General features: G+C 45.2%; 1 protein-coding gene across 3 annotated transcripts in view; it reads left to right on the forward strand.

Moving 5' to 3' along the window:
• Positions 1-24,325, forward strand: part of TDRD3 (tudor domain containing 3) — a 274,263-nt gene that overhangs the window by 159,587 nt on the left and 90,351 nt on the right. For all 3 annotated transcript variants that reach the window (XR_004000894.1, XM_030566233.1, XM_030566247.1), the window contains 4 exons: positions 1,722-1,871; positions 2,640-2,780; positions 10,910-11,066; positions 11,463-11,588. Coding sequence is in view for 2 of the 3 variants with exons in the window: in XM_030566233.1 (XP_030422093.1) it covers positions 1,722-1,871; positions 2,640-2,780; positions 10,910-11,066; positions 11,463-11,588 (574 nt within the window). In the remaining variant the exon portion in view is untranslated. The remainder of the gene's footprint in view (positions 1-1,721; positions 1,872-2,639; positions 2,781-10,909; positions 11,067-11,462; positions 11,589-24,325) is intronic.

Genomic DNA, 24,325 nt, shown 5'->3' on the forward strand with positions numbered 1-24,325 from the left:
AGTCAGCGGTGTCAGACTCTGATCCTTTATAAGTAACTGAAACGTTTTGCCATGGACATCATGGCAAATATCAAGGTTAACATTCAATGCATTGTCCAAGATAATACAGGCTGTGGACAATGAGGGAATTGTGTATTATTTTTATGACTATCATATGCCCTGCAGTTATCTATGATATTAATCTGCCTAACTGCCAGGAGTTAAATCAAAAGAGACCGTTAAGGGAGAAACCAATAGGAAATGAAACAATGACACATATGAGCATCCTGGAGAAAACAAAGGAAAAGCTTTTTATGGGAATACCCCAACTGACTCATCCAGGCTAGGGTGGTTTACTCTTAGGCTGAGCCTAAGATCAAAGGGAATCCTAAATTTAAGAAAAAATGCTGTCCTTGGGAAAGAGGAGTGTAAGAGTGGGTTGTAAGCACATGGAAACTGACAACCAGATTGGCATAGAGATGGGGAGTATGCTGTGAGCAGGATAGGCTCTCTGATGAGAGTAAGCTGTACCTCCCAGAGCTACTAATAGGCTAAATTTTTAGAAGGAAGAGCACATCTACAGCATTCATTTTATTAACTCATTTAGGAAAATGTTTTATACCTTTGAGGAATGAACATACAATGCTTTGTTTTGTATATGTACTGTTTTGTGTCACTGCTAATATACGCTTTCCCTGTCTCCCAAATGGAAACTCTTATAGGAGCCAATATTGGGTTGTTAACATAGTTGTGAGCCAGTGGGACTAAAGCCAAGAGATCCTGTCTGTAAGTGGTCAGACGGGAAGTTCCACCCAGAATGAGGTGCAGAAGGTCCAGTGTGTCACCTAAGAGATGCATTTGAGGGTGACTAAAAAGGGGTCTAAGGCACAGTTTTTCCTGTAGCCATGTCTCTGGCTGACTGCTTAATTGTTTCTGTTCAGACCACAATATCTTGGACCCATAAAAATAAAATAAATAGTATCTAGTTGTGTCTCTATGAATTCCAGATAGTTCAGAGGAGCAGGCTTGAACATCAGGTTATTTATTAAAATCCCTAGTAACTCCTGCCATCAGTCATGTAATGATACTGATGGATCCTTTGATCCCTGCCATAGTACTGAACTTGATCAACCTGTCATCCAGAGAATTGTTCAACACTAGTTATTTTTGAGACCCTATAGCTCTAAGTGGTTGGCAAACACAAAATGCTGCTCCACAATCAGATATCTGGTGTGTATGTGAGCCAAAATATATGAACTTAGGGGTGTCTAAGGTTAAACACTTAATAGATTTTAGAGGTATTGTGCATCCCCAGCTCCCACAGAAGACAATGGGATTTGCTTTAATACCTCTGATGATCATTATTATTTAGGGGTTTACCTAATGAATTTGTGGCTAGCACCTGTAAGCCAAGTTCAAAAATTTTAACTTTGGCTTTTGAAAACTTCTCCTTCTAATCTTTCTTGCCACATTTCCCTGGTAACTGGATCTTCCATCCTTGGAGGGTAAGACTGTGTGCCAAAATTTTGATCCCCTCCTCCTTTACTAGGGGTGAAAGTTTGAAGGCCAGTTTCTCTCATGGATGAGACGTGTTGTCAACCAAGATGTTTAGCTGTCCTAGCTGTATATTTTTTGTTTAACTTTTTTCAAAAGTTAATACTCTAATGAAATATGAATATTTTGTTTTGTAACTGAAAATAGAAAGGAGAGAGTAATACCGTAATACTGCTTTTGTGTTACAGAAATGTGTGTCTTCTGTGCAAGTGGACAGCAGGGAACTTGATCAGAGAAAGACTCTGCAAATGATGAGCACCGCTAAGGCTGTTGGAGACAATGATGAATTTGAAAAACAGAGAACAGCTGCTATTGCAGAAGTAGCAAAGAGCAAGGAGGTTAGAATATACATTTGTGACAGTATTTTACTTAGTGTACTTCATTATTTTAGTTCAAGTATTTATCTCCTTAATGTGTGTCTGTTTTCTTATGTTCCTTTGTCTACCAAGTATTTAGAAAAATAAAAATCTAAGGCAATGAGCCTTTTCGGAAACATGGGGTGCGTTCTCCCTTTTCTAAAGAGATATGTAATGTGATGTAAACTGACCATAGAATATTTTCTTGTGGATCTAATTTTGATCTAAACCAAGTCTGCTAAAATATGCATGAATTTTATAATTCAGTTTTTCTTTTGCAAACAGTACAATTTGAGTAAGCAAAACTAACTTACTAGATAGCCTATACTGAAGCTATTTTGATGCTGAAATTAAGGTAATGAATATATTTCCAAGCCCCAACAAACTGTGATTCATTGTGTTTCATATTGTTGAATTGCTATGGAACTTAACATGTTTAATCCTTGGGTTATTTTATATCCTCCCTTACAGTTTTCCATTTAATTTTGTTTTTATGATTTGCCTCAGAGCAACTCATAAAAATTAAAATTATGTAACTTTTTTACAGCCTTGTCTGGACATAAGGAAATTCTAGCTAGTAAATTACTCTGTTATTTTATGGAAATTAATATTTTATTTGTCTATATAAAGGATAATGATAAACAGTTAGGTACCTGAGATTTACTGCATTTTTCTGTACTAGCATAATTTTAAAGGTTATTTTCCTAACTGTGTTGTTCCCTGAATGTTTTTTCCCTTTCTTATCTAAAGACCAAGACATTTGGAGGAGGCAGTGGCAGTACTAGAAGCAATCTTAATGTGAGTGCTGGGGGGAATCGAAACAGGGAAGTGTTCCAGAAGGAAAAGCTAACAAAACCTGAGGGGAAAAATGAAGGTGTCTATCGTGAACTGGTAAGACTGAGGATCTAAATGGAACCTTAAATATCCGTATTTGACATGTAGACTAAAATTATGAGATAATGAATTTTCCTTCCATTTCTATAAAAGGGTGTATAGATTTCTTTATTTTACTCTCTGTTGAGGTTGGTTTATTTTCACAGAATACCTAACTCATGGAGGATACAATTAATCAGGCTGTGTATTGCAACTGTTTAGAAACTCTTACAAAACAAAACATTGTAACAAATTTTGTGATAGTCTCATTACAGAAACATTTTTTCTCTTGAATTTTAAAATAAATGCAGCAGTTTGCAAGTTGAAGTAACTTAACGGTTATAATCAATGGCATTTTTATAGCACATTTTAAGAGCCTAAAGCAAGACATTTTAAGACCATTTTCCTTCTGGATTAATATTGGTTTATCATCAAAAGAATGTGTTTAGTGTTTCAACCAGGGATCGGCAGCCTTTGGCATGCAACCCACCAGGGTAAGCCCCCTGGCAGGCTGGGTTGGTTTGTTTACCTGCCGCGTCCACAGGTTCGGCTGATCGCAGCTCCCACTGGCGGCTGATCGCAGCTCCCACTGGCGGCTGATCGCAGCTCCAGGCCAATGGGGGCTGTGGGAAGTGACTCGGGCCAAGGTATGTGTACTGCTTCTGCTATTTAAACTGGTAATAAAAGAACAGGGAAACTCCTTTTCATTCCCACCCTGGAACCCTGTGCTATCTGGGTCACAAATATAGTCTCTCATTTTGTAAGATGGTGACCTCTGGCAGGAGGCTCCAGAACTATCAATTTTAATTCAAAACAGTATTTTTAAATCTATATCACAGGTACTTGGTGAGAAGTGTTATTAGTTATGTGAACTTTCAGACCACTTCGTTGAGCAAAATGGATGGTCTATACAAACAGTCCTTAAAAAACCTGCATCTGTTTTGCTCAGTCCAATGGTCTATAAGTTCATAAGGTTAGAAATGGTTTTCACCATGAACAAACCATGAAAGATATTTTTAAGTATGTCATTGCAATCAACATTTCTGTGTTTTAGTGCTGGAGGCAGACATTTTACTGGAAGGAGGTGTCATTTGTGACAATAGAGCAGCACCGTAGAAGAGACAGTAAACTAGTTTGACCTACTTTAATAATTGTTTAATAATTCTAAAAATATTGTATATGTTTAGTTTTTCTTCCAACTGTTAAAACCATTATTAAAGCAGGTTAGAGACTGTTTAATAGGATTTTTATACTTTGTGTATCATAAATGCCATCTGTTTTCAGCAAGATAGCTGCCTCCAGCACTGGATTTAAAAATGCTAAATGTAATAAAAGACTTTATTTTTTTTTTTTTAAAGTCACAGATCATTAGTGTGGTAGGTGTTTCTTACATTTATATCCTATCTGTTTCCGAGATACATATCACCATAGTATCAGGGTGCTGTTTATATGGACTTGAAAAAATGGATTTTTTCATAAATTAGGTAATAATATTCCTCACACGACCAACTTAATAATTCCAACTTCACGAGGGATGTAGCACTTAGGTTGACATAGGGTGATGCAGTGTCAGTCTAGGCACGCAATTACATCAACTTTAGTGGCCTCCAGGAAGTGTCCCACAGTGCCTCCCCACCTCATGACCTTTCTGGTCACCATTTTGAGCTCCGCTGCCCGGGTGGCCAGATATGCAGGTATATGCTCCTCTCCTTTTAATGCCCCATGAATTTTTGAAATTCCATTTCCTGTTTGCTCAGCATGGAGATCTCACATAGCCACTGCATGGCCGACCATGCCAGCTCCACATTGCAGATGTGTTCCTGACTGGAGTACACCAGAGGTGACGGATCTCCTGGGTCTATGGGGAGAAGAGGCTGTGCATATGTAGCTCTGATCCAACCATAGAAATGTCAGTATCTATGAGCAAATCGCTTGGGGCATGGGAGGGAAGGTCTACAACAGGGGCATGGAGCAGTGCCATGTGAAGATCAAGGAGCCTGCTGCAGGTGTACCCAAAGTCAAGGGAGGTTGCTCTGGTGTGGAGCTGTAGACATACCACTTTGACAAAGAGCTTCATACCATTCTTGGTGATGACCACATCACCTCTACAAGGGCCCTGTGCATACTTGGGAGGAGTCACAATCACAGGCTACCGGAGTGAACCCTGAGGTTGAGGTGTTGGAGAAGGAAGAAGAGTAGGAGAATGAGGGACAGGTGGCCGGGAATCCAGTGACTCAGCGAGCCAGGACCTCTTTTTGACTCCAGAGCCATCAAACAAGTCTACACAGTCCATCATGGGAGAGCCTGACTGAAGGGGAAGGAACAAGCATGCAGTTCGATTTGATACTGCGGGGACACATCTGTTTATTTACTCATTATCATGCTACAAGAGGTAGTGAAATAACCAGTAGAGGTAGAGCTACTGTCTGCTTCTCATTCCCCTGTACAGTTAGGCAAAGGGGACCCTGCAGAACAGTTTGTTATGTGTACCGGGATGTCCCGTGAATCCTCCATAGAGATCTCAAGGAAACTTTCCTCGAGGTACTCTGCAATCCTCTACTGAAGACTACTGGGGATGGCTGCCTTATTTTTTCCACCATAGTAGGACACTTTCTCACACCACTCAGCAGGCATCATTGCAGCACACAGGCTACCAGCCTATGGACCTGGTCTGCAGCCTTTGTTACCCTCAGGAGTGAGATATCAGCTAAAGTCACCACTGCCTGTGGAAAATGGTGCCAGTATTCAGTTTAGTTACCCTACCTGCATATACTCATGCCTGTGAGTTCCCCTCCCCATTACTGTGCCAGCTTGCCCCTCTCCTTCCTCTCTCCCCCCCACCCCACAGGCACCATATTTGCCATGGCTGGGACTACCACCATTCTCTATGGATTCCAAGCAGAAGTGAGAATGTAGTGCATGTAACTTGTGTGGATCAAGGGGAGTGAGTTCAGTATACCAAGTTTCCATTTATCTTGTGAATATACTCACAATAGTATCTCTGTGCATTGTATTTTTTGCAGCTGGAAATGTGGCCTTGAGGGTCTTTCCAACCACACCAGTGGAGTAACTCAGCCAAATGAGGAAGGGGCATGGGACGATATGTTCAAAGAGATCCTGCAAGTCTTTAGTGCTGTGGGTATTGAGCACAGGGCTTGGAGGATCAAGCTCATGGACAGAATGGACAGGGATGGTGCGGACAGGAGAAAAGCATGTGAAAAGGAGAGTGATGTGAAGCAGGAGATGATAGCGCTTCTGAAGCATCAGTCAGACATTCTTACCCCCCTCTGTAGCCTGTAGAAAACTGCATGTTGGGACGTCCCTACACTTCCTCCCCCCACATTCCACGTGGCATCAAGGGTTGTTGCACTACTCCTGCTACTTCACCCCCACGGAGAGTACAGACAATCACAGCTGCATATACACTGACTTTTGAGAGAGAGAGAGTTGATGCATGTGTTTGCGAAATGGAAAGGACTGTTCTTTCTCCTTCAAAGGTTCTTTTCCCTATATTCATAAAGTTTCATTCAGTTATAAATGTCTGTTTGCATGTGTTTGGAACAAAACTCTATTTATGGAAACTTAATTCCTATTTATTAGTTCACAACTCATGGCGGCTGGGGCTGACATCATTCACAGATAATAGTGATAGAGGCATTTGCAATGTTATAATACCACTCGCACAACACTCCTTATAAGATTCATACTGGGGTGCAAAAAAACAATATCAGGCACACCACACAACAGCAACACACATTACTGTGGCTCATTATTAAAATGGTCTTCACTCCCTGAACCCATATTGATCTTCTTATAGCTCTGGTATCTGGCTGCTCAAAATCAGCAGATAGCCATTCCACCTTTACTCTCTTGGAAACTTCTCCTCCTTTGCTTCAGAGATATTCTGAAGTGCACAGCTGGCAGTTATAACCCTGGGAATATTTTTTTCATTGAGGTCTGATATTGTGAGTAGATAGTGACAGCGGCCTTTCAAGCAGCCAAAGGCTCTTTCAGCTGTCATTCTGCACCTACTGAATCTGTGGTTGAAACGTTCCTTGCTGCTGTCGAGGTGGCCAGTGAACAGCATCATGAACCACAGGAATAAGGGGGTAGGCTGTGTCTACCAGATTCACTGTTTCAACATCTTCAATGGTAATCTTGTGGTCTGGAAAGAAAGTCCCTTCTTGCAGCTTTCTGTACTGGCCTTTGTTCTTAAAGATTCATGTGTCATGCACTTTCCCTGACCATCCAACACTGATGTCAGTAAAATGTCCCCTGTGATCTTCCAGCCATAGAAAAGTAGCCCTTTCTGTTGATTATACTCTGTGGCAAGGTGGTCTGGTACCAGAATAGTGTTATGCATGCTATTTATCGTCCCAGTGCAGTTTGTGAATCCCAGTACAGCGAAACCATCCAGTTTGTCCTGCACATGCCCCAGAGTCACAGTCCTTCATAACAGGATGCGATTAATGGCCCTGCACACTTTCCCAACTCCAAATTGATTCCTGACTGATCAGTAGCAATCTGGCATTGCTTCAGGCTTTGATGCCGTGATTTGCTTCCTCATAGAATCATAGAAGATTAGGGTTGGAAGAGACTTCAGGAGGTCATCTAGTCCAACCCCAGCCAGCGTCAGTGCAACTCTCATTTTGGTGTTACTGCACCGGAGGGTTAGGGCAAGCTTCGCACACATTTCCAGGAATGTGGCCTTGTGCATCCAAAAGTTCTGCAGCCACTGTTCACCATCCCATACCTGCATAATAGTGTGATCCTATCAGTCAGTATTTGTTTCTCAGGCCCAAACCAATGCTCCATTGTCTGCAACTGCCAGTTATTTCTTTCCATGGCGCATATTCCATGCAACTCCTCTCCTGACTCTGGAAATACTGCAGGATGAGGCACAGTGTGTTCACAATGCTCATTGCAATAGTGCAGAGCTATGCAGGAACCATGCTTCTTACAGAGATGGTGGATGTGTGGATTTGCGGGGCTTTTGAAAAGAGGGGCAGAATGTTATAGGATGCAGATAAAATTATGGGATGAAGAAAACACTGTCATGAGATCTTGAAATCATGTTCCCAGTCATCCCTGCATGTCTCGTTTGCCCCCATGAGGCATTGCAAACCCTTTACAAAAGACCCTGCGCTAGATCGTGGTGAATTGCACAGTGGGCTACTTGTCCAGCGTGCACTGCTCTCTGCATCGATGCAAACACCACTAGTGAGGACATGCACCACTGACGCAAGGAGCGTAGTGTGGACATGTAAAAGTGATTTTATTACTGTGACTGCGGCCCGTCTATGTAACTTAGATTGACTGTAGTGTAGACTTGCCACCAGATCTGAAGAAGAGAGCTGTGTAAGCGCAAAAGCTTGTCTCTCTCATCAACAGAAGTTGGTTCAATAAAAGGTATTAAATCATCTACCTTTTGTCTCTAATATCCTGGGACCAACACAGCTACAGCAACACTACATACAACAGTGTTCTGATTTGGTGGTGGTGTGATAATGTAAATGTTTGTTCAAGGTCCTAAGATTGTGAAGAATCAGCACCTTTTATCTTTTGTAGCCCTAATATTAGGCGTGGTTGTTCAATTTAAATGAATTTTTTGAACAAAGATTGTTTCATTCATTATGTTACCTTCTCCCACATCCTATTAAAGAATCTGATGACACAACATCTTTGCCTAGTGTACTATGAAGCAATGAAGTAGTTTCTGTCATAGCTGTTATACTGGTACCTAACTACTTACTTCCAGGTCAATTGTTCTGCCTCCTTCAGCTTTAAAACACAGACCCTCCTATTTTAATCTTCCTTTTTTTTTTTAATTCCAGTCTTTATATATAAGAATGAGCAAGAGAGAGAGAAGCTTTTGGTGCAGTATATATATATAAGAGAAGGAAGAGATTGACTGGCCTTTGGAGTCCATAGATACCTTGAACGTTACAAGGACTGTGTGAGAAAGAGGGTATCTGGGAAATTGCCTTTCTCTCTCATGTCTCAGATTATGGTCCTGTCCAAGATTAGCTCTCAACAGTTCGGCCCGAGAGTGCTTCTTAGCTCCTGATGAAAAAAGTAGCTGTCATATACGTCAGCATACAGGTACACTGAGTATTTCCAACTCTGAAAGGAGGTGATGCACCACTGGTGCATGGTAGAATATCCCTCCTTCTCTATGACAACTATGTAAAAGATATTACCTCACCCACCTTGTCTATCTGCAAGGGAGACAGAACAGTAGAACAGATTTACTGGGCAGGCTCCAGCTGGCACTAAAGGAATAGATTGTAAACCAACACTGTTTCCCCCCTTACCCCCCCCCCCGCGCCCCCCGACAGCTGCATTCTAATCTGCCTGTTTTTTTTACTGATATACTCACCTACATGGTCCATGTCACTGTACTATCTGTGTACCTTTTAGTCCTTAATGTATTTTATCCTCATCACCTCCCTATAAGATAGGGAAGCACTATACCTATTTTACAAATGAGAGACTGAGTCACAAGTTAGATTAACTGGTTCAACCTCAGTTGAGAAGTCTGTGGCTGAGCTGGGCATTGTATGTAGGCCACCTTAGTGTTAGTAACATAGACCATCCTTCCTATGATATTGCAGGGGACATTAGTAATTGTAAGTCTTTTTATTTAGTGATGGTCCTGTGCTTCAGTTTGTGGACATCCAGTCTAAGAATATTGTTGGGTGGACTTGTTTGTTTGAGGATGCAGAAGGAATTATGAAGGAAGAGGAATCAACTTACCCAGAAGTGTAGAAGTTTTACTTTATCCCCACTCAACTGTACTTCATTCTTTTAAGAAGTTATTCTTTCATATTGCAGTTTGGTTTTGGAAGTGAATTTGGATATTTATATCTGCAAACTAGATGGCTGATGTTTAGATACTGTTATTTATTACTTGTATTGTAGTAGCACCCATATGCCACAATCAGGATGCATCTAATTGGAAGCAAGACAAGTGAAAGTAACTAACTATAGGAGGAAAGGAGAAAATGGATAATAATGATAATATCACATGGTTATGTTAGTTATTGCATAACTTGTACTAATCTCTCAGCAAAACCAATTGTGTTCTTTTAAGCAGGTTTTATTTAGTTTGCAAATTACTCAATTTTCATGGTTGACACATATCCCAAAATATTTCTAAAACATCTACTGCACTGTCAACCTACTAAGTCATATGGTCCAGTTTATCTGGTTTGTTTGTACCAGCACAGGGTTGTCCCTTTTCCCCTTTTTGGGCAGAGAACTGTGACATTTTTTACAGGGAGATGTGTGAGGCTAGAACCTTCTCCTCACACTACACATTTAGTAGACGTAATAAAATGGAGGATTAGAGGATTCAGTTTTCAGCTTGGTGCTTCAAACAGCAATATTATGTAAGGCCATCGCCTTTACTATGTGTACACTGATAGCTATATTTGCTTTCTGTCAGAATGTTTGATATCATTGGGAATGAGAAGTCATGTATTACCGAAGAAGGAAAATTACTTGTATTTCTTTCAGTTTTATTCTGCAGGATGTTTAGTCATTATATATCTAGGCTCCCTATTTTGGAGAATGTATAATCTGATTTTGCACAGCCATTGTCAATCATAGCTTTAGAAATGTTTGTACCAAGTACAAAAGGCTGGCCCGTTAAGCTATACTTGATATATTTTTGCCTTCTTTCTTCCTGCTAAGGGGAGAGATACAGCTGTCTATCAGGATACTCCTTTGTTCGATGGAGTGAGAGTTAAACTATGGGAATCTGAGTTTGACATCATCTAATATTATTCCTTTGGTTTTATATTTGAAATTAAATCAAAGCAAAAAAAAAAAAAAAACCACACACATACAACGAAAAACGAAATCCAAAAATCAAAGGAAATCCCCCAAAGCATGTAGAATCCACCTCCTAAAATTACCATCTGTCCCTGTCTTCTCTCACTTCAGTGTACTCAAGTCAGTTACATGAAGCGATGAAAGCTTATTTGTTAGTATTTTTATAAATGACCCTAAGTATTTATCATCATGCATGAAAAGTAAATGAATGTTTTAATTAAATATGAATATTCACTTTACAAGCAAACCTAGTATTTTATGGAATCTGTGTTGTAGCTTGTGATTACTTTTGTGTATATCTTTTATTACAGGTTGATGAAAAGGCTCTAAAGCACATAACAGAAATGGGTTTCAGTAAAGAAGCAGCAAGGCAGGCGCTTATGGATAATAGCAACAGCCTAGAAGCAGCATTAAATTTTCTTCTGAACAGCAGTAAACAGAAACCTATTCAGGGACCACCACCTAGAGGTATAACTTGTAAAGCTGTGTTTTAGACTGAAGAGTCTATATAATAGGGGCTATTGTGTTACAAGCACAAAAAGATAATAGTGGTCTTTGCTAGTGTATTTGGAGTTATGTAGGGGCATAATTGCATGTATGTTTTCCTCTAAGTCGTAATGTATTCAAGACCTGACAGTGAATATTGGAAAAGTGCCTCTGTGTATTATATCTGTAATTGTTTCCTAGTTAAAAACCACACAGTTAAGTGTTCTTAATTGAAAAAATCCATGTAATTCATGGATCTGATTATATTTTCCTGTTTAAAGGCTTCATCTGTTTTATAAAAAACAATTACAATAAAAAGAAATGTGGAGTTCCTGTAGATTTGTCTGGATCTAAGTCATTTGTTTGTAATATCCACAGGGAAAGGAAAGGGCAGAGGCCGAATAAGACCCGAAGATGAAGAGGAACTAGGAAATGCCAGACCTTCTGCACCCAGCACACTGTTTGATTTCTTAGAGTCCAAAATGGGTACTCTGACAATAGAAGGTACGTTGTTGAAATTAAAATGATCTATGGAAGCAAGATCAGACACTGCTGGCTTAATTTTTCTAAGTTGCTAAGCACCTTCTTCTCTATAGATGTTACTGAGATCTGTGTCGGGTCAGAACATCTGAAAATCCAGGTGGTTCATGTTTCATGTATGCATGGTGTTCAATTAACAATGTATATTCATCTTTTCTCACTACCACTTGGTTATGAAAAGATGTTACAAGTTTATTAATAGGAAAAGACTTCATTGCTTCGTCATCATCATGGATCTAATGGAAAATATTACATTATCTGTTTGCCATTGTAATGCGTTAACGGTCGTCCCTCCTATTCTGGCTCAGTGGGAGGATACTCCGCCTCACTACAGCCATGAAAATATTAAATTATCATTTTCTGAGTTTTCTTCCAATACACTGCTCAGACAAAAGCAGATGTGGATGTAATAGTGTGTGGTTTTGCTGAAGTATGGGTGAGGGGGCATGAAGCAGATTGGGAGTAATGGGGCCTTGGGTTATCTTAAGATGGGTCTGCAGATCCAAACCACTTCAGAGTGTGGGAGACAGAAAGTAAAAGGAAATAAAGATGCCGTAACAGAGTCATGACTCACCACCACTGGTGCCTCCTGGTGATTGCTCCAGAAATTAGCTCATCAGCTGTGGAGCGCCCTCTGTGCGTGGTGTCTCGCTTGTTGTCTGCTCTGCTAGTTTGGGACCTGCGTTGTTCCCTGCTTGGTAGCGTCTGCTTCAGGACACTGCCCTCCGGCAGCGCCCACTACTCCATTCTCAGTTTAACGGCAGTCTTTCGGATTGCACTTGCCTCAGTGGCCGACCACAACCCCAAAGTCTAGCCCCTCACCTCAGGGGCAAGTTGCAGTCTGTCTCAGCTACACTCCTCTGTGGCCAGGTGAGTGCAAGGGGGAAAGGGGGGGAACCCAGGCCTACCCGCTACTCTGGGTCCCAACCTGGGGACCCTCTAGCGGCAGCCTCTCTCTCCCCTCCTCCTCTCCCCTTTTGTCCGCCTCTCCTTCCTGGGCCACTTCCCCTTTGGCCCCTTGCACTTTCTTGGCCCTTTTTAGCAGGAGCTGCAGCCTGGCAGGTAACTGGGCTGGAGCTCTCCTCTGCTCCCTCGAGCCTGCTCAGCACTGCTCTGTCCAAGGTGCTACCTCCTTACCTAAGTGTACGTCTACACTACCCACCGAATTGGTGGGTAGTGATCAATCTATTAGGGATCGATTTAATCGAATCTAGTGTAGACGCGATAAAATCGGTCCCTGAGCGCTCTCCCGTCGACTCTGGTACTCCACCGCCATGAGAGGCGCAAGTGGAGTCGACGGAGGAGCGGCAGCAGTCGACTTAGCGCCGTGCAGATGCCGCAGTAAGTAGACCTAAATACGTCGACTTCAGCTATGCTATTCTCGAAGCTGAAGTTGCGTATCTTAGGTTGATTCCGTTCCCCAGTGTAGACCAGGGCTCAGGAGCCAGTTGTCCTCTCTTGCTAGTCAGAGAGAGACTGCTGTCTCCTTTGCTAGGCAGACTTTATATAAGGCTGAGCCTGGCCCTGATTGGCTGCCTCTTTCTTTGCCCTGATTGGCTCTCCACAGGCCTTTGCTGATTGGCTACTGGTCTGCGCAGCCTCTCTGGCCTGTTCCAGCCCTTTTTCTCATGGAGTGGGGCAGATGCCTACAAGAAAGGGACCTGACTATCCCAAAGAAAATAGTACTATTTTCTCATGAGAGGGCTAGTTTCCTTTTCTACTAGGTTCATAGGGTTTCAATTCCTTCCTCTTCAGCCACATTTAGATGGATATAAGATGCTTTGCGTCCACCTAGTTGTGGAAGTATCTTCGCTTAAATTTGGCTCCCACTGATGTAAGTGCTTCTCTACACCAATTTAGTTACACCACGTATCCAATCTCCTGCGCATATCATCCTGCCCACCGATTGCCATCCTGACCTTCCTGATCTTCTGACCCAGTACAATGGCAAGATCAAGCATCCCAATCAATCCACGTCTGCTCCATCTCAGAGTATGATATTTAGATTGTCATCAACTATCAAACAGGCATGTTCCTCCCCTGTATAAGACATTCTCTTTAATAGTAGGAAAGATTCCACTAGATAATGTTATCGGGATAATTGCAGATGGTTTTCATGTTGGCCACAACATAGATTTTATCAGAAGCAGCAGAGATTCTGCTAATCCTGGACTACATTCTATCATTAAAGATGTTAGAGCTTACCCTCAGCTCTTTGAAAGTCCACCTAGCGGCGATCAGCACATTCCATTCTTCTATGGAATGTTACTCTGGTTTTACAAACCTGCTAACTGCTAGATTTTGGAAAGGCCTTCTAAGAACCTTTCCATCCTTCCAAGTGATTGTGTCTCAATGGCATCTGAATCTGGTACTCTCAGTATTAACAAAACCCTCCTTTGAACCAATGGCATCGTGCTTCATGTCTCTTCTGTCCATGAAGGTCACTCTCCTTTTTGCTATCACTTTGGTGAGAAGGGTTGGGAATTTAGAGCTATGATGGTGGACACATCATTTACAATATTCCACTCAGATAAGGTCGTCTTACACCAACACCTGAATTTTTTACCAAAGATGATCTCCCAGTTTCATATTAACCAATCCTTTCACTTACTGATTTTCTTCCAGAAACCATGTGCATCTACAGAAAAATGTCTCTCAATGTCCGATAAGCTTTAGCCTTTTACCCACAGAGAACAAGAACAATCAGGAAGTCCCCTAGACAGTTTATTGTGATAGAAGAGAGAATCCAGGGACAGGCAATCTTCACCCAGAGAATAGCCAAATGGATTTCAAGCTGCATTAAACTCTTCTACCAGTTTGCAAATCTACCTTGCCCCTGTAGGGTATGGGTTCACTCTGCTACAGCTGAAGCAATAAGCATGGCATCCTGTCAGGAAGTTCCTCACATAGATATATGTAGAGTAGCCACATGGAGCTCTGTCCACATGTTTGCAACATGCTGTGCCTTGTTCCAGGACTCGGTCACGAATACTTCTTTGGCACGGCGATACTTTACATAACAGTTCTGTCCTCATCCTCTCACCCTTCTCCAACTTAGGTACTGCTTGTCAGTTACCCACAGTGGAATATAATAGAAACCACCACTCAAAGAAGAGGTTACGTACCTGTAAATGGAGGATCTTTGTGATACGTGTATTCCACTTCCCGCCCTCCTACCCCTCTGTTTCAAATCTGTCATATTTATGGTGAAGAAGGAACTGGAGCCTGGTTGGTCCACCCTGACCTTTATCATTTTGAATGGATGGACGAGGCAAGTCTGGGCACATGTGTGAACCAATGGACACTACTTTCAAATTCTCCCACTCCAGGCGTATGGTGTACATGCATAAATGAAATAGAGACTCTCCAGTTAGAGGTGGATAATCTCCTCTTTCCTCAAAGGCAACCCTACCCTCTGCTGATGATTACAAGACTTATCAGAAATTGTTAAGGAGGGTAGCTTCAGACTTGGGCATTCAGGTCAAGGATGTCAGGGAGTCCTCTCATTGCCTGATTGATAGAATATCAATGGCAGGTCAGTCTAGTGTGGCACTGCCAATCAATAAAATTATATTAGCGCCTGTAAAGTCACTACAGCAGACCCCATTTTCATTGCCTCCCACTTCAAAGCATGCAGAGCCCTCCCAAAGGTTTGACTATCTTTACTCCCACTCACCTCCAAGATCGCTAGTTGTTATAGTGGCTAATAAGTGGGTATGTCAGGAGCATCAGGCTGCTACCCTCTATCAAAAGAGGCAAAGAAGCTGGACTTGTTTGTACATATACTGTGATTCTGTGACTCAGCGGCTGGCACAAAAAGCAGAATCTTGCAGAACTTTTAAGGAGCATCTCACAGAGCACGTTAGAACATCTGTCTCTTATGCAGAAATCTGCAGTTCTTTCTGGCATTGATGGGCATGCAAGGTAATCTTATGCTTGGTCTACACTATGCGTTTAAACCGATTTTAGCAGCGTTAAACCTATTTAACGCTGTACCCGTCCACACTGAGACCCTTTATATCGATAAAAAGGGCTCTTTAAATCGGTTTCTGTACTCCTCCTCGATGAGAGGAGTAGCGCTAAAATCGGTATTACCATATCGGATTAGGGTTAGTGTGGCCACAAATCGACGGTATTGGCCTCTGGGCGATATCCCACAGTGCACCACTGTGACCGCTCTGGACAGCAGTCTGAACTCGGATGCAGTGGCCAGGTAAACAGGAAAAGCCCCTCGAAATTTTGATTTTCATTTCCTGTTTGCCCAGCGTGGAGCTCTGATCAGCACAGGTGGCAATGCAGTGCCAAATCCAAAAAGAGCTCCAGCTCCAGTACGAGAGATACTGGATCTGATCGCTGTATGGGGAAACAAATCTATTCTATCAGAGCTCCGTTACAGAAGATGAAATGCCAAAGCGTTTGAAAAAAAAATCTACAGGCTACATAGTGCTGCGTGACAAGCGTAACGGGAAGCCAGAGACTCAAATGGATGCTCATGGGGGGAGGGAGGGGGTACTGAGGACTCCAGCTATCCCACAGTCCCCAGCAGTCTCCAAAAAGTATTTGCATTCTTGGCTGAGCTCCCAATGCCTGTAGGTTCAAACACATTGTCCGGCGTGGTTCAGGGAATAGCTCATCAATTTACCCCCCCCCCCCACATGAAAGAAAAGGGAAAGAAATCGTTTCTTGACTTCTTTCAATGTCACCCTATGTCTACTGAATGCTGCTGGTAGACGCGATGCTGCAGCAGTGAATAGCAGTATCCGCTCCTCTCCCTTCCCTGGTGGCAGACGGTACAATATGACTGATATCTGTCGTCACCATCAGCCTGTGAGTGCTCCTGGCTTGCCTCAGGTGAAGTCGGCCGGGGGCGCCTGGGTGAAAATAGGAATGATTCCTGGTCATTCCCAGTAGATGGAACAGAACAGCTGGTAACCGTCCTCATCATAGCAACTGGGGGCTGAGCTCCATCAGCCCCCTGCCTTTCCTGTGTAAAGAAAAGATTCTGTACTGCCTGGACTATCATAGCAGTGGGATGCTGGGCTCGTCTCCTCCGCACCGCTTAATGTCCTACCTAGACTGTCATGGCACTGGGAGGCTGCCTCCCCCTCATTTTATCTCACTAACAAGTCACTGTTTCTTATTCCTGCATTCTTTATAACTTCATGACACAAATGCGGAGGACACTGTCATGGTAGCCCAGGAAGGCTGGGGGAGGAGGGAAGCAACAGGTGGGGTTGTTGCAGGGGGCACCCCCCGTGAATGGCATGTAGCTCATCATTTTGCGGGATCTGACACGGAGCAGCTGTGCTCTCTAGTACACTTGCCCCATATTCTAGGCAGGATTGACTCTCTTTTTAGAAACCATAAAGGAGGGATTGACTCGGGGACAGTTTTGCCTTTGCGCCCCCGGCTGATCTCAGCCAGGGGCACCCAAGATAGCAGCAGACAGCACAGAAGGACAGATAACCGTCATCTCATTGCCAGTTTACAATGGCAGCAGACGGTACAGAACGACTGGTAACCATCTCTGCTATCATGCAAAAGCAAATGAATGCCACTGTGTAGCGCTGCAGTATCACCTCTGTCCGCGGCATCCAGTACACATACGGTGACTGTAAAAAAAAAAAAAAAAATGCTGAACGGGCTCCAGGGTTGCCATGCTATGGCGTCTGCCAGGGCAATCCAGGGAAAAAGAGGGCGAAATGATTGTCTGCCATTGCTTTCTCGGAGGAAGGAATGAGTGACGACATTTACCCAGAACCACCTGCGACAATGATTTTTGCCCCATCAGCCACTGGGCTCTCAACCCAGAATTCTAAGGGGCGGGGAAGACTGCGGGAACTATGGGATAGCTATGGAATAGCTACCCACAGTGCAATGCTCCGGAAATCGACGCTAGCCTCGGACCATGGATGCACACCGCCGAATTAGTGTGGCCGCATGCACTCAACTTTATACAATCTGTTTTATAAAACCGGTTTATGTAAAATCGGAGTAATCCCATAATGTAGATTTACCCTTAGTGTCAGCCTCGTGGGAAGTTGTGTGGTTAACTTGTCCTTTGTACAAGTATGAGACAGTGGCTTCTTCACTGTGACATTGGAGACACTTGTGAGTCAGTGACTTTCTAATTGACAGGTTCAATACAATGGTGTCTCTTCTTTCTGGTAATATTTTTTGATTCCTTTACATATGTATCAAACATGAGGAGGAATTCATAGGTCCAGTATTTTCTCTGTATCCTCATAATTAAGTATTTGGACAAATTTTAGCAGGTGTTAAGTTTCTGCTTTGCCTAGACCTTGTACCTGAGCCATGCTATGACTTATGCCATACTATGAGCTACACTGAAGGTCTCTGCTCAGATAAGGTACCGGTCATGCTGTCTGTAGGTGCTGGTATGAGAAGATTATGCGAGATGTGCATTAGTTTGTTTTTTGCCTTGCACATATGCATTGTTACATAGCATTTGAACACTGATTGTGGCACCTTAGAGAACTTGTATTTTCCCAAAGTAGATCAACATCACCCTAAGATCTAGACACAATCAGAAGAAGAGCAAACTGTCACTGGTTAGCTCTGTAATAGTTCCTACCATCTTTGCTCTGATGTTCTTCTTTACATCTGAGCACAGCGTTAGTCTTTTTTTCTTGAATGGAGCCCATAGATTTTCCCTGCAACTTTTTCCCTACAAGAATTTGGGTCACAGTATTGTCATTGTATAAAATCCCTCAGATTTTAGGATTACCACTGCTAACAACAAAGAAGACAATTGCACGTATTGCTGCAAAGAATATGTGCAATTCACTAGGATGTAGAATCCTCTGTCCTAAAAGATCATAATGGGACCTTATTAGCTGTTGAACAGGCCTGTAAAGGCCCAAGTCTGGTATCACAACATACTTTGATTTAGTTCTGCAAATGTATTTGTTCATGTGTTCCTACTGGGTAAGGAATGTTAACTGAACTATCAGTTGGGCTAGGCAAGTCTGACTGGCAGGAAGCATACATGGGTCATTCACTCTAGCGCCATCCGTAGTGCCAAATTAAAAGCAGACCATGTTGGAATATATCTGTCTCCTGAAATGGTATGGGATGGTGTGTCCTGGGTGTGCAGATCATTTGAGGTTACCTCTTCCGTCTCTTCAACTGAAGCTTTATTCAGTGATTTTTTCACCTCTGGAATGCCTTCCACTTTTTCGCAATAACCAAGTGATGTCAAGATTAGTGAATGTAGAAGGTTCTACTATAGTCGATTCAACTGCTGCTTCATTGAAAACTGGACTTCTTGGCTTTGGAAGTTTTCTACCTTGGTCGGAGAGTGAGTGAGTCATGAAGTTCCTTCAAGGAGAGGTTCTTTACTGTCTAGACAACACTTGAGGCTGGGGCTTGCCCCTTACTACACTCCTGATAGCAGACCATAATAGTATCTTTGCCATCTGCTGGATCTTCAAGGAATAACTTATCGGGAGCACAGAATTAAACATACCCGTGACCAGTTCTGGGAGAACATAAAATTCTTCATTCAGTTCCATATGGCAAAGAGGAGCCTTGTTTGCAACTGCATTTTCCAAATGGAGTACTTTGTTGTAATCAGTGGAGGAGCCAATGCTGTGCAAGATACAAATGAATTTGCTGAGAGTTTTGGAATCAATTGTTAACCTACCACTACAAGCAGCTGTTGATTTATCTGTATGCTGCACAGTTGTGTGTGTGTTGAAAATCTGCCTTTTACTCAAGCACTCATACATGAGGCTTTATGATAAATGGCAGCCTTCTGCTCCATTTGCTTGTTGTCATGCTGGTGCTAAAGTCATTTCAACCACTGATACATCATTTAAAAGTAGTAGCACAGGTTAGGCAGTAATTTTTTTCAGGTTTGGCATCAGCGATGGATCCCTGAAACTCTCATGTACTTCAGGACAAATTGCTTTTCCATAAAAATGTAGCAGCTGCAAACAGTCTCTTCATATTACTATCGACATCAGCACTTCCTTCCACTTTTGATGGTGCCACATCTTTTGTTGCTTTTAAGAATATGCACTATGATTAATTTCTGTGGATGGGATTGCTAACAACTATGATCATATCCCACAGTTCATCTTCAATAAGAGCCTTCCTGCTAAACATTTGCTCCTCTTCATTCCCATTCAAAGCATATATTTCTCTGTATTTAGCCTCTCTCTTGGCCATTGCCATTACTTTCCCATCCATTAGAGCCACTGTGATTCAATTTCTGTAGTCCAGCTGAGTATTACAGTTTGCAGGAATAAAATTAGTATTTGTTTCTGTTGCTTTTACCTTTTGACACAACACATTACATATATTCTTGGTGTAATACTTGATGTGATATTCAGTGTGGTATGTCATTTGGGTCAATGCACCCACTTCATTTTCCATGCAACCTTCTCACTAAGAGTGATTTATTCTTACAGTTTCTCCTCTTTCATGTATTGAAACTGTGCTTAATATATGCTTTTGGGCTTCCAGCTTACCACAGAAGAGAGAGGTGTTCTTCTTTAAGCCTAACGTAGTGAGTCTTGCCCAGAACTGGCACTTGTCCTGGCATCTTTAACTTTTTCATGATACTCAATGTAATTCTTCTCCAACCATGGCAAGTTCAGTTTGTGTGCACATTTTATAGCATATAATGTCCCCTGTAACATTGTGTTTAACCAGATCCTATATAGTGGTGTTCTCCAAAGATTAAGCTACTAGTAAATCCATCAATGGTGCTTAGCAATGGCATGGAAAAAGAGCCCAATGCATGAGCAGCAATCCTTCCCACAGTTGGCTACAGGTCCACTTGTCAGATGGAAGTTGAAGCAGATCTGCTTTCTTCCTTACCTGCAGATCTCAGCCTGGGCTCTCTGATGGCTCTCCATGGGGACTGCATCAGCGTTAACCTGGCTTGTCTAGACTTAACGATTTTGGACAGGATTTTCCCAGTTATTAGTGGGAATGCTGATTTCCTTGAGCCCTTGCTTCACCTTATCACTGTATCAGAGCTTTGGCTTTCCTCTGCATCACTGGTGGTGGTTCTTCGAGTGATTGCTCACATCCATTCCAGTTAGGTGTGCGCACCGTGCGTGCACGTTCGTCGGAAACTTTTTACCCTAGCAACTCCAGTGGGCCGGCAGGTCGCCCCCTAAAGTGGCGCCGCCATGGCACCCGATATATACCCCTGCCGGCCCGCCCGCTCCTCAGTTCCTTCTTACCGCCGTGTTGGTCATTGGAACTGTGGAGCACGGCATAGCTGTCCTCCACATCCCTAGCTCTCCTTGTTCTACGGTTGTTAGTTAGTGGTTAAGTATAGTTAGTTATATAGTAATAGTGTAAATAATATTGTAGATAGTTGTTAGCCGGTTTGAGCCGTAGCCCTTCCCGGCACCCGGCACCGGGCTCATGCCTGGTTCGCCGGGCTTTAAGCAATGTGCGGCCTGTAAGAAGCCTATGCCGACCAGCGACCCTCACGACGCGTGTCTAAAGTGCCTGGGGGAATCGCACAGGTCGGACAAGTGCCGCATTTGCAAGGCTTTTAAGCCCAGAACAAAGAAGGAGAGAGACCAGAGACTTAGGACTCTCCTAATGGAAGCGGCACTCGACCCAGCAGCTTCGCAGACCGTCATCTCTACACCGGCACCGGATCGCACCGGCACCGGAAAGACTCCCCGGCACCGACCTTCCCCGGCACCGGGTGCAGAAACAAGACCCTCAAAGTCTGCAACTCCATCCAGGCAGACTCGAGTGGAGCGCCCGGCATCGACATCTGCCGCGGCGCTACCGGCACCGTCGACTCCGGGCCCGGTGGGTCTGTCGAGTCCGGTCCCGCCGAGCTCCCCCATAAGATCTGGGGTTGAGCTATTGGTCCCATCGACTCCATAGACCTTCGCCTCGGCACGGGACCTCATTGCCCTGACTGAGTCAACTCAGCCGCCACCCCCGGTACCTCCGGTGCGGGTAGCGTCCAGGGGCAAACCCATGATGACGGCGCCGTCTCGGGACTCACGCTCGCGATCGAGGTCCCGACGCCACGGTCACTCGAGATCCCACCGCCGCTCGCAGTCCCGGCACCGCTCCCCTCGGCGGTACCGGTCGTACTCGCGGCACCGATCGGCCTCCAGACGGTCACGGTCTGTTTCCAGCCGCCGATACCGGCACCGGGACTCTAGGAGCCAGTCTCGCCGTCGATCAGCGCACCGGTCGACCTCCCGGCAACGAGCTGGTGGCAGGTCCCGGTCCCGGTCGACCTCCCGACACCGCGTCGGTGGCAGGTCCCGGTCCCGATCCCGGCATCGAAGCAGCGGCCAGTACCGGTCCAGATCCCGGCACCGAGACAGAACCCGGTCCCGATCCCGGCACCGGTATGGCTCCCGGTACCGGTCCCCGGCACCGAGAACATCTTCGGTGCCGGACCGCGGAGACTCTTACCAGCCGCGGTCGGCCCCTCCATGGCCTTCCAGACAGCCGTCGGTGTCATCACAGGCGGACAGCGTATACGCGCTGGGCACCGACAGACAAGCGGCTCTCTTCCAAGACCCTCCGCAACAGGACCAGGGTCCGCAGCAGTGGGGGTTCTGGACACCCTGGGCGTACCATCAAGCCCAGGGCCCCCAACAGCTTCCTCCTAGGCCTGCAATAGCAGAGCACAGGGTGCCGGAGGCATCGTTGTCCCGCCCCCCTCCCTCCCCGGACGGGGAGGAAGGATCGAAGCAACAAGACCCTGTTCTCCCTCCTGAGCCAGAGGCGAGGGCTGAGGCGGACCCCCCGCTGGACACTTTCTTGCCAGGGGTCTCCTCATCCTCTTCTCCTGATGAAGCGGTGGCTGGCACTTCCTCCAATAGCCCTCCTCCGCTAGATCGCAGGGCACATCAGGACCTCCTCAGGCGCGTAGCACAGAATCTGAGCCTGCAAGCTGAGGAGGTCTCTGAGATCGAGGACCCCGTTGTCAGCATCCTCTCCTCCGATGCTCCCACCAGGGTCGCCCTACCCTTCATTAGGACGATCCAGGCCAACGTCAATACAATCTGGCAGTCACCGGCCTCCATCCCCCCTACTGCGAGGGGCGTCGAAAGGAAGTACATGGCCCCCTCCAAGGGCTACGAGTACCTCCACATTCACCCGACTCCATGTTCCCTGGTGGTGCAGTCGGTGAACGAGAGGGAGCGTCACGGACAGGAAGCCCCAGCCCCCAAGTCCAAGGAGGCCAGGCGTATGGACCTCCTCGGCCGCAAGGTCTATTCGGCTGGGGCCCTTCAGCTCAGGGTCTCCAATCAACAAGCCCTTCTTAGCCGCTATGCTTTTAACTCGTGGGTGGCAGCGGACAAGTTCAAAGAGCTGCTGCCACAAGAGGCTCATCAAGAATTTGCGGCGATTCTTGACGAGGGCAAGAAGGTTGCACGAACCTCGTTGCAGGCCTCCTTGGACGCTGCAGACTCAGCTGCCCGTACCCTCGCCTCGGGGGTAACGATGCGCCGCATCTCCTGGCTTCAGGTTTCTGGCCTTCCACCGGAGCTCCAATACACCATCCAGGACCTCCCGTTCGAAGGCCAGGGCCTGTTCTCGGAAAAGACAGACCCCAGACTGAAAAGTCTTAAGGACAATCGGGTCATTATGCGCTCCCTTGGGATGCACACACCTGGGACGCAACGCAGACCCTTCCGGCCGCAGCAACAGCAGCAGCGTCAGCCATATCCCCAGTTCCGCCAGCGGCAGGACCTTAATAGGCGCCGCGGCAGGAATGGAAGGCGCAGACAGTCGGGGAACCAAGGGGGGCAGAATCAGAGCTCCTCCAAACCCCCGCCTGGACCCAAACCTTTGTTTTGAAGGTGCGCCTGAGGGCGCAGTACTAGTTTCCCCCACGGATCCTTCCCCCCCCCGTTTTCCAACCGCCTTTCGTTTTTCCTCCAGGCGTGGACCCAAATAACATCCGACCGCTGGGTCTTACGCACGGTGCAGACGGGATACCGCCTGCAGTTTGTATCATTTCCTCCCTCCCGCCCCCCCTTCCTCGTCCCTCTTCAGGGACCCCTCTCACGAGCAATTCCTTCGACAGGAGGTACAGTCGCTCCTCAACAAAGGAGCTATAGAGGCGGTTCCGGAAAACGAGAAAGGCAAGGGGTTTTATTCCCGCTACTTTCTGATCCCCAAGGCCAAGGGAGGCCTCAGGCCTATCCTCGACCTGCGAGAGCTCAACAAGTACCTAGTGAAGTTGAAGTTCCGCATGGTATCCCTGGGGACCATTATCCCATCCCTGGATCCGGGAGACTGGTATGCAGCCCTCGACATGCAGGACGCTTATTTTCATATTGCCATATGGCCACACCACAGACGTTTCCTTCGGTTCGTGGTCGGCCGCCTTCACTACCAATTTGCGGTCCTCCCATTTGGCCTTTCTACGGCTCCGAGGGTATTCACAAAATGCATGGCCGTCGTTGTGGCACATCTTCGGCGCAGTCGCATTCACGTGTTCCCTTACCTTGACGATTGGTTAATTCGGGGCACGTCGGAGCTGCAGGTCTGCAGCCACGTCCGCAGGATCACCGGCCTGTTTGCTACCTTGGGCCTCATGATCAACGTGGACAAGTCCACCCTGCTCCCCTCGCAGAGGGTGGAGTTCATTGGGGCCGTCCTGGACTCCACCGTAGCCAGGGCCCTTCTACCGTTGCCGAGGTTCCAGTCGTTGTCGGCGATCGTTCAGC

This window comes from Gopherus evgoodei, chromosome 1 (genome assembly GCF_007399415.2).
Source record: "Gopherus evgoodei ecotype Sinaloan lineage chromosome 1, rGopEvg1_v1.p, whole genome shotgun sequence".
Lineage (NCBI taxonomy): Eukaryota > Metazoa > Chordata > Testudines > Testudinidae > Gopherus > Gopherus evgoodei.